General features: G+C 43.0%; 1 protein-coding gene across 1 annotated transcript in view; it reads right to left on the bottom strand.

Annotated features, from left to right (window-relative positions):
• The window catches only part of DYDC2 (DPY30 domain containing 2), a 3,990-nt gene extending 325 nt beyond the window's left edge, over nucleotides 1-3,665 (bottom strand). Inside the window, exons 1-3 of the mRNA XM_007464221.1 lie at nucleotides 3,519-3,665; nucleotides 3,051-3,176; nucleotides 9-127 (exon numbers count right to left, since the gene is read on the bottom strand). Coding sequence (XP_007464283.1) covers nucleotides 9-127; nucleotides 3,051-3,176; nucleotides 3,519-3,665 — 392 coding nt within the window. The remainder of the gene's footprint in view (nucleotides 1-8; nucleotides 128-3,050; nucleotides 3,177-3,518) is intronic.
• Between the last annotated feature and the right edge of the window lie 7,298 nt (nucleotides 3,666-10,963).

Genomic DNA, 10,963 nt, shown 5'->3' with positions numbered 1-10,963 from the left:
GCATTCCTGGAATCATGCTGGAAGTTCCTGGCAGGGGTTCCTGCTTCAAGGCTTCCTTCTCAAGGGGTTTTGTGTTCTCCTGCATGAACATGGTCTTCTTTGTGGAACTCGCTACAGATATCAGTGGCTAAATAGAAAACAGAAGAGAAAAAAGTCATTAGCAGAGACTAAACATACTGGGCATGGCAAGAATACAAGATTGCCATTTTCATGCCCAAGACTGAACAAAACTGAAAAAGACCTAATCCAGCAAAGCATGAAACAAATCTAATTGGATCAAGATAACTCACCAACAATTTAACTGCCTGACAGAACAAAATTCAACACCTTTTAAAGGAACACTACACAATCTAGATGCCCTGTAAAGTATCATCTACAATGTTTAGCATACAAGTAATAATTACTAGACATGTGAAGAAGTCGGAAAATGTGAACCACAATCCAGAGAAAAAGTATTTAATAGAAAGAGACCTCAAAATGACAAAGATGATGAGACTGGCAGACAAGAACTTAAAACAGTCATTATAAATATTTTTTAAAATTGAAAGGAGAAAAATGGCCATATAATGAGTGAAAAGTTAGGGTGTATCAGCAGAGAAAATGCAAATCATAGAAAGGAACCAGACAAAGTCTAGAATTGAGAAAATATCTGAAATGAAAAAAATTCATTGAATTCCTAAATAGGATTGGACATTGCAGGAGAACGGATCAGTTAACTTGAAGACAACAGATCAATGGAAATTATCCAAACTGGAGCACAGAGGAAAAAAGATGGAAAAGATGAATGCAGTCTCAGTGACCTATGAGATGATATCAAGCATCCATGTAACTGCAGTCCCTGGTGAGGTAGGAAGCTTGGAGCTTGAGCTCTACTGGCCATCTCTACCCCCATCTTTGCCCACTGTCCACTCAACAGTGGACCCTGTGGGGCACTGCAGCGAGGTCTGTGGAGTACTTGCCCACAAGATCTCTAAGACCTTCTAACTCCAAAGTGCTATGAATCTATGCAGCAAATCTATGTATTGTTTCCATAAAAACTTATTTCTAAAACACCTGTATGGCTCAGATCTTTATATCAAAGGGACTGCTTTCAGACTTAGAAACAGAATAATGGTTTACTTACTCAAAACTGCCTCTGCTTAATGAAGAGAAATCACTACAAGGGCAACTTTTGCCAGCTTTCTTCTAGGTCTGACTCAAATGTTATCTCCTCTGTGAGTCCCTTCTTGATTCCCATAATTAGGTATGATGTCTACCACACATAGTGCTGTTTCTACTCCCCTTTGGACACATCCACCGGAACAGCAGTATTCAGTCTGGGGTACTAAAAGCAATGATGGTTTTAAGATATTAAGGAAAATCTTGCAAAGCTTTTAGTATAGGCGTAAAAGCCCATCAGCTAAATCAGCAGGCCTGCTGAAATCCTATGCAACCTATCCTGGGGCTATTTCAGATAAGTTTTAAAGCTCTGGCGATGAAATCTAAAGATGACAGTAGCAAGGAATAATTTGCTATTCACCTTGAGCCAACAAGAAACCAGAAGTTAGAATCTCATCTTATTTGATGTACCTCCACCTCTTTGCCCTTTATCTAGCTCTTTCAATTCATACTAGGAGAGCAACTTGCTCTTGGAATATGTGGCTCTCCCTTGCCAGTAAGCAGTAAGCTTTGTTTTACATCACTGTCGGGTTCTCTTTATTTCCTTCTAACAAAGGGAATCGATTTCCATAACCACAATTTGCCCATGAACTCTTTCCTAAAGCTGAGAACTTGCACGTAGTGCAGGCATCAGGCTGGCTCTCATTTCTCAACTTCCCTTACAATCGCTGATTGTCTCACACTTGGCAAAAGAAGAGCAAACCTTTTACACATCCTAATCTTGCTAAGAAATACTGCTTCAGGGTATAAAAGCTCCTGAGTGTAACACAAAGGGACAATTCAAAAGGTTGATGTGAGCAAAGTGTTCTTTAATAAAGGCATCATAAAACCAGGGTAAGAGTTTTGGGAGTCTTTCCCTGCCTTATATATTTATATTTCTATTAACAGTGAAGCATGGTGTTAGAAAAGGATTAGAGTGGGCAGCAAGGTGACGATGACAACTTTTGCTTAATGATCTCAATTCTATCATCTCCCAACAACTGTTCCAAGAATGAACTGTTCCTGAGGGCGAGTTCGTTCAACTACTATTTTCAGAATGTAGTAGGAAACTATCTTTCTTTTGATTTATTTATAAAACATCCAGACTTAAAAATATAAACTATTAATTATGAGGAAATCTGAGAATATTGATATAAATGTACGTAAGCTTAATATTTTCATGTCTTCATCAAAGTTGGCTTTGAAACTAGCAAAAGCTAGTAAATTGTATAGGACTACATTAAAGATCTTCATGCACAGGACAGAGTGATAGTTAAAAAGATGCCAGATATCAAGTTCAATAAGTGAATTCACTCTCCAGGTGTCATGCACTTTGCAGAAAGCACAAAATGACACAAGGTGTTTTTCAGAAGACTGGCAAAAATTGTGCGGGATAAAAGATATGCTTGTCAGACGAGTGAATACACAGTTGTTTCCAACTATTCTAAGTTAATAATTCATGACCGCTATTAGAGCAACACAGAGGAGACATCTGTGGCTTGATACGTAAATAAACAGCATATATTAAATTAAATACTTAAATAGTATATAATAAATTAAATAATATATCTGAAGTATATACTAGAAACCATATTTGGTTTCTGAAAAATATTGAGTAATTTTTGAAAAGGATTCAGAGGATCTTGTATGGAAATATATGTTCCAAGTGACACATTAGATTTTTCTTAAAATCTGATTTTTTAAACCAGTAACATGTAATTTATTCCCTGACATCGAAAGTGGAATTGCCTTTAAGCGTTTTCTTTGTTCATTACTAGGATTTTATTGACAAGGATTGTCAGTAAGATTGATTTACATACAAACATATGAATATGGAAGAAAAAGTAGGCTTTGGGAGCCTCAGTGCACTTTGCACTGTGGTTGAGCTGTCTTGCAGATTTCCTGGTACCCACCATGGGATGACACTTTTCACACTTCTGTTGAATCTCACACTCTTCTTGCATCAGCATTTCTGTCACTCTGGTTTCTTTGAGGCTATTTTCATATTCTTCTTGCAGCTGGATCTTCTCTTGCCTATCCTGGGGCGATAATGACAGAGTAGAATAAGGTCAGTCCTCGGAAGCAGGGACCCTCCCAGGACAGGCCCCCGGCCCTTGAGGCCTCCTGACTTTGCTCCTGTAACTAACTAGCTTCAACCTGCTAGTATCTCCAAACCCACCAACCCCACAACTCCTCTGAGTTGGATTCTCTCTTCAGACCTCAGACTCCCTATACTTCAGGGATATCTGGGCCTAAGCCATCCTCAAAAGTGGAATAAACCATGACACTCCCTAGGCCAGCTCCAGCGTGGTGCCTTGGATTTCAAATTCCTCTGGGAAAGCTGAAAGCCCTCCCCAAGTCGACCCTGTGCGCGCACACACCTTTTCTTTTGCCATCACCGTTTTCTTGTAATGATAAAGCCAGTGAGCCAGGTACTCTATGGGATCACTGGGCTGAACCTTTGCCACTTCTGCCAGCGCCTGGGCCAGGCAATTTCCAAAGCACCTCTTCAGGTATTCGGTTTCCATCCTGGTGGGTTTGGAAAACGTCAAACAGGGTCACACTATTTCACAAATCTAACAGGACATAAAAAATAGACACATTCTAACCAACACAGATTCATTTCAGGACAAATATGAGATGTTTCTGGAGCCCATCCTTCCCCCAAAGAACCAATACATACATAAGTATTTGCCAATAGCTCTTACATTCAAATGGACTTTTTTCTAAAGCTCTCCAGCTCTCCCAGGTCAGTAAATAGGTCCCGGGGCTCATCGGGCCTGAGAGGAGCTTGGTGGATTGGTGCTTAAAAGAGGCTGAGGCCTCCACTACACGACTCTACCTTTGAGTAGGGAGGAAATAACTCAGCAGGCAGGAGGGCCCAGGAGGGGCTCTGAGCGCCCAGCAAGCTGCACTATTGTGAGGTTGGGAGCTACAGTCATCTGTGAAGCAGATAAGGCAGGCTTATCTATTTCACAACGGACCACTGAGAAGCCCTGAGGAGGAAAGGGGCGGAGAATGCCCAGCACTGTAGCTAGAAAATATTCCATTTTCTATTGCTTAAGCAAGAAACTACTTTAGGTTGAGTTGAGCCCCTGGATTTACTCTTCATCAGATGTCAAGAATTGGAGGGAATGAAGCCTGAGTTAACCCATAAGTTAGGAGTGGAGGTGTAGTGTAGCAGTAGGAATGTAGAATTTGAGATCAGACAGACCAAGTTCCAGTCCTGGCTCTGCTTTTTATTAGCTGTGTGATCTTCAGCAACTTACTAAGTCTCTCTGAGCCTCAGTTTCCTGATCTGTGGAACAGAATAACAAAAATATGTATCTCATAACTGTGAGGATTAAAAGAGATAATAAATCCATGTGAAGCACATAGCTTGGCGTGCAGTACATGTTTAATAAATATTAGCTGTTACAGTGGAAGATTGCGACATGAAATGGCCTAGTACCCAGCCTATGCCTGAACGTCTCTATGTTCCTGAAGCTGACATATTTTAACTCCAAAAGAGCTAATAATAAGGTGAATAATAAAGGCTTAGATCAATTCCTAACATTTTCTGGAGGCATTTTTCAGTTTAAGAAGGGAAAGATAAGTAGATAGATAGATAGATACGAATACAGAAAAAAAAATTCCCAGCTCTTTCCACTGCAAACGCCTAGAAGCAAAAACACCTCAGTGGCAATGAACACACAGAATTTGCTTTTTAAAAAAAATTGAGGCATAGTTGATTTACAATGTTGTGTTAATTTCTGATGTATGACAAAGTGATTCAGTTATACATATATATGTGTTCTTCTTTATGTTCTTTTCCATTACGGTTTATCACAGGATATTGAATATAGTTCCCTGTGCTATATAGTAGGACCTTGTTGTTTATCCATTCTACATATAACAGTTTGCATCTGCTAACCCCAAACTCCCAATCCATCCCTTCCCCACAGAATTTGCTTTTATTTATTTATTTATTTATTTATTTTTAACATCTTTATTGGAGTATAATCGCTTTACAATGGTGTGTTAGTTTCTGCTTTATAACAAAGTGAATCAGCTATACATATACATATATCCCCATATCTCCTCCCTCTTGCGTCTCCCTCCCACCCTCCCTATTCCACCCCTCCAGGTGGTCACAAAGCATGAGCTGATCTCCCTGTGCTATGCAGCTGCTTCCCACTAGCTAGCTATTCTACGTTTAGTAGTGTATATATGTCCATGCCACTCTCTCACTTCATCCCAGCTTACCCTTCCCCCGCCCCGTGTCCTCAAGTCCATTCTCTACGTCTGCGTCTTTATTCCTGTCCTGCACCTAGGTTCTTCAGAACCTTTTTTTTTTTGGATTCCATATATGTGTGTTAGCATACGGTATTTGTTTTTCTCTTTCTGACTTACTTCACTCTATGACAGTCTCTAGGTCCATCCACCTCACTGCAAATAACTCAATTTTGTTCTTTTTATGGCTGAGTAACATTCCATTAGAATTTGCTTTTAAATAGGCTTCACCACTTAAAAAGAATCAAGGTTCCTTGGAGAAATGACTAATTCCAAGATCAGGGCAGGAAATGTCTAATAATTCTGGAATGTTTTGTTGTCCCAGAAAGGAAATGCTAAAAAATAAAATGGTTGGGGACACAGGAGCCAGCTTGAAGGGGCTGCTACTAGCCAAACCTGGGGCAATTTGGCCACCAAAATTAATAATGACTGTAATGGATTATAACCAATTGAATAAAATAAGAATCCATGAGTCCATGTAGGAATAAACAAGTGAATGGGAGAGCAGGTAATTTCTTTCTTAAAGTAGAATGCCAACTAATAAATGTGGAAAGAATAATGCAGTTAAAGAAACATTTTGAAACCATCATAATATAACTGAAGCAGCTATCAATGAGCACTAAAACTTGGTGAATATTTGACAAGGAATAGGATATTTACATATATTCTCAAAGTTTCTCACCACAAATTATGGATTAATTCCAAAGTAAACATGGAAACTTTACAGTGGTGAAACCTGGCCGACACAATGTTAACCAATTGATCAAAGTAAACATCACCAGTAAAGGGACAAAATAACATCATGTGTCTCCTGACGCGATGCACTTCTTAGCAGGACATAATACATTTCTGTAGATTCCTGCTCCAAATGCAAAACTACAATCTGATTGAGGAAACATCAAACAAAGCCAAAATGAGAGACAGTCTACAACTGGCCTGTACTCTTAAAAATGTCAGGATCATGAAAGACAAAAAAAGATGAGGCCAGGAGTTCCCTGGTGGCCTAGTGGTTAGTATTTGGTGTTGTGCTGTCCCTGCTGTGGCATGGGTTTGATCCCTGGTCCAGGAACTGAGATCTGCAAGCTGCGTGGTGCGCCAAAATATTAAAAAAAAAAAAAAAAAAAAAGATGAGGCCCCAGTCCAGATCAAAGGAGCCTAAACAAGCCATCACAACTACATGCAACACATGATCCTGGGTTGGATCTGGACCAGAAAATAGAATTCTGTAAAGGACGTTGTTGGAAAAACTGAATGTGAATTGTAGATTACATAATAGAATTGTATCAGGGTTAAAATTCCTGGTTTTGGTAATTGAAATATGAGTAAGTAAGAAAATGTCCTTGTCCTTAGAAAATACAGTGTGGTAGGGCTGAAAAATGACTTTCCAAAGTGTCCACATCCTAATACCTGGAACCTATGAAATATGTTACCTTATATGGCAAAGGGGACTTTGCAGATGTGATTAAATTAAGCATTTTGCTTGGGGGAAATTTTACTGGATTATCCGGGTAGGCACAATGTAATCCTGAGGGTCTTCATAAGAGGGACACAGTAAAGTCAGACAGGGTAGAAGGAGATGTGGTGATGGAAGCAGGGGGAGAAAAGGTGATGTGATTCAGGGCCACGAGCCAAGGAGTGTGGGCTGCCTCTAGAAGGTGGAAAAGGCAAGGAAATAGATTCTCCCCTAAAGCCTCCAGAAGGAGCCTGCCCTGCCGATACTTTGGTTTTAGCCCTGTAAGATTCATCTTCGATTTCAAACTTCAAAAACCGTAAGATCATAAATGAGTGTTTCAAGTCACTACATTTGGGGTAATGGTGGAGGGTGGGGATGGGATGTGTGGTGGCTCCTTCTGCCCATCTGTGGCCCACCTGAACCAATGCACCTGAATAAACTGTCTTCCACACCCCTTCTACTCAAAGTGTGGCCCACTGTCAGCAGCACTGCTTTAACTGGAGGTTGCTGAAATGCAGATTCTCAGGTCCCACCTCAGACTTACAGATTGAGAGTCTGCATTTTAACAAAATCCCCAGGTGACACACAGTTACAGACGTCCTCTGCCTTTATCACAGTCGAACTGGCCTTCCCAGAGGGTGGAATCACCAACTGCATTCCCAGGAAGCCTCTTCATTGCCTGGTCCTTGGTGGCTGCCACACTGCAGTAGGTGTGGCAAACCCTTTCTGGAGAGAGCATCTGCACATTTTCAACAATGGTCTCAACAAAATACACTCACCTGACCGTCACTAAGTCTTGATGTGAAAACAGCAGAGCCAGAAAAAAAGAGCCACCATGTGAAGCCTGGAGAGGGAGGAACCAAAGGGGTGCATTTTATAGCCCACTCCCCACCAAATCAAGCCACACTCACCAGTGAGGAGGGGGCTATTTTTCAGTTTCCCAGGGCTCCTCTGAGGGTCTGCTTATACTGGACCTCCTTGCTCATGGCCCTGCATTCAGTAAGCAGGATGCTAAGTATAGGGATTGTCTTTGTTCACACCACATCCTTAGTGCTGGGCACTCAGTACTTGCTCAGCAAATATTTCTTAACTTAAGCAGTGAGGCTCTGATGTTTGCGGGCCCAGGCAAGAGCTCATGCTCCCTTCCATTTGTCAGTGCCCACGCTGGCACTTACTAATTACCTCAACTAATGGTTAATGAGGCATCTCCTGCCCAGCACTGCCCCACGTAAATGGAAACAGACCATGGAAAATGCTAGCTGAGGACTGTGCACAAACCACTAGCCCAGGGAAGACTGCAAATGGCAAAGGCTAGAAGGCTTCCTGGAGGTGGGGGTACCTGTGCTTGTTCTGAAAGGAATGCCAACTAAAGAACGTCCCCAGCCAGCTGGCTATACTAGGTTTGAGTCATTAGCCACTGCAGTTGTTGAGTCACTAACACACCCTGGAAGGAGTTCAGGGTGGAGTTCAGGAATGTGGAACTCTGCTCTCTGGGAAAATTGACAAAACAGAACTTCAGACAGAAATTTTCAGGAGAAAATTTTATAAACCCAATTTCTTGCATCTTCCCATACTTAGAAAAGCACTAAAATAATTAAGCTATCTGTGCCTGGTGGCTAGCAGTGACCTTTTACCTAGATATGTGTTTGATTGCAGGTATCCCTTCTCCAAAAATCACATACATGCTGACCTCCCCCCTTATCTCTTCCAAGCAGAAGCAGTTTCTCAGAGTTGTCAGAGCAGCTGTCTCCAGGGCTAGAGTCCTCAGTTAAGTCCCCAAATAAAACTGAACTCACAGCTCTCAGATGTGCGATTCTTTTCAGTGGACAGGAAGCAAGCAGAAGTCACCAGCAAATGCAAAGGTGCTAAGCTGGGAAAATACCAGGCTGCTCAGGTAGCTAGTCTTCTCTGGCGTAAGGCTGTGGGGCTTCACCTACAGGTAGTCTTTGCGGCTACTCCCCCGCCCCCCCCACGCCGCCCCTCAGGCCAGCCCTCTGCCCTTTCTCTCTCCCAGTGTGCGCCCACCTGCCGGCCCCTCTCGCTCGATTCCCCTTTTCGGTTGCCCATCCTCACAGCCTCTAGGTTGCACGTCTCTGTTCACCTAGCCGGGTGCTCCTTGCTCTCCACCTGGCAATCTTGTACACCTCGCGCGCCCCCTGCTCTCAATTCCCCCGCCCGCGCGCCCCCTCCCCCGATCCCCGCCGGGCGCAGTCCGCTCAGCTCTCCGCGGGCGCCCCTTCCTCTCTGCCCTCGGCTGACTCCCGCACCTGGAGCGCGCACGCTCGTTGCATAGCGACAGGACGCGACTAGCGGGTAGGTAGGCGCATGCGTCAGCCCCCTGCGTTTAGAACGCAGGCGCCGTCTTGGAAGAACGGCTCCTGGTGCTGGGCTGGGTTCCGGCGGACGGAGGCGGTTTTGACCGTTGGACCTTGCGAGTGGTGTAGGGCTCAGGCGACGTCCAGGCTCCAGAGGCGAGAGAAGGTTAGCTCAGCGCCGGACTCCGTGGGCACCTCTGCGGCTGGGTCCTCCTCCCCGGTGGTGAGCGGCGACGCGCCATTTGGAGGGGCAGGGGAGGCGGGCACCCTTCCGCGGACCCGGGATGGAAAACCAGCCGAAGCGCTCGGAATCCAGGGTTGCCAGATAAAATTCGGCGTACCCAGTTAAATCTGAATTTCACAGATTTTGTGCTTTTTAGCACAAAGATAGTATATTACAAAATTAGTCCTTGTTTATCTGAAATTTAAATTTAACTGGGCATCCTGTATTTTTATTTGCAAAACTGGCAACCCTACCTGATCCCTTCCTTTCCTACTCGGCCGGCTTTCTCCCAAGCATGAGCGAGGAACCGCCTTCTATTTTTTCTGACAGCTTCTCCAGGCTTGAGGCAGCTGTTTCTGTGGGAAGGGGCTTTCTTATTGTATGAGCCAAGATGCCTGTTGCTGTGTATGAAAAATAATATTCCTTACAACAGGTTTTTGAGGTGGGTATTGTCGCTGTTCCATGGGCAGGAAACAAACCAAGCGAGGTAACGAGTTTCACCTGGGTTCCGCTGTTAACGAGATGCAGCCTGCGTAGGTTTGAGACCAATCCTACTTGGGAGGTTTCTCCTTACGGACCACGGTACCATGTGTTTGTTATCTTTCTGGGTTAGCAGCAGGAATCTGTTCCCTTTTTAATTGTTACTCTGTTTCAAATGACATTGAGATTTGTCTCTAGAGTATTATCCCATTGAATTAGTACGATGAGGATACTGTGTGCCGTACTCAGTTGTAATAATTCTTTTCTCTGTGTGGTTAAGACACACAGCTTGATAGGGAATTAGGTTCGTTTGTGCCGGTTTTTAGTTTGCTTTTATGACTACATTTACGTATACACACATACACATTCCTTTCCCCACTGGCTGTTGCTAATACAAAAGACGGCATATACTATACGCAAGTTCTTCATCTTGCTTTTTTTCCCTTCACATTGTGTTCTAGAGATCACTCCCAATTTTGGAGAGCTTCCTCATTCTCTTTTTATCTGCACAGTAATTCATTGTGTAGCTGTATCTCATTAATCCTTTAATGATGAACATCTGGATGGGGGTCCCAATTTGGCTCTCCTTAGTAATAGTGCAAAACAACCCTGTGCATATATCACTGCATATTTTTGCAAGGTAGGATCCTAGAAGTGAGATTGATCAAAGGGTAAATACATACGTAATTTTGTAGATATTTACAAAATTTTCTCCATGGGGTTATGCCATTTTGTACTCTACCACCATCATATGAGAGAGAGTAGTATTGGGGTCTCTGGATGAAACTCAGGAGGTCATTGTTTCTGAAACTTGGTGCAGAATGTTAGGTGGATTTGTCCAGGGACAGGTCTAGACACTGGCAGTCTATCCCCTATAATTGCTCATGCCTGACATGTAATAGGTACTCAATATATATTTGTTGAATAATGAGTACATTTCATCAGATTCTCAGAGGAGTCTGGATTCCATAAGGGTAATTCGAAGGTGATCAGTTTTTTCAAAGCACCTTAAATAGAGTAGTTACTGCATTTCCTTCTCTCTCTCTCCCCCTCCCTCTCCCCCTCTCCCCTCTCCCCTCTCCC

The sequence above is a fragment of the Lipotes vexillifer genome, unplaced genomic scaffold (genome assembly GCF_000442215.2).
Source record: "Lipotes vexillifer unplaced genomic scaffold, Lipotes_vexillifer_v1.1 scaffold59, whole genome shotgun sequence".
Lineage (NCBI taxonomy): Eukaryota > Metazoa > Chordata > Mammalia > Artiodactyla > Lipotidae > Lipotes > Lipotes vexillifer.
This window is presented reverse-complemented; position numbering and strand designations above follow the sequence as displayed.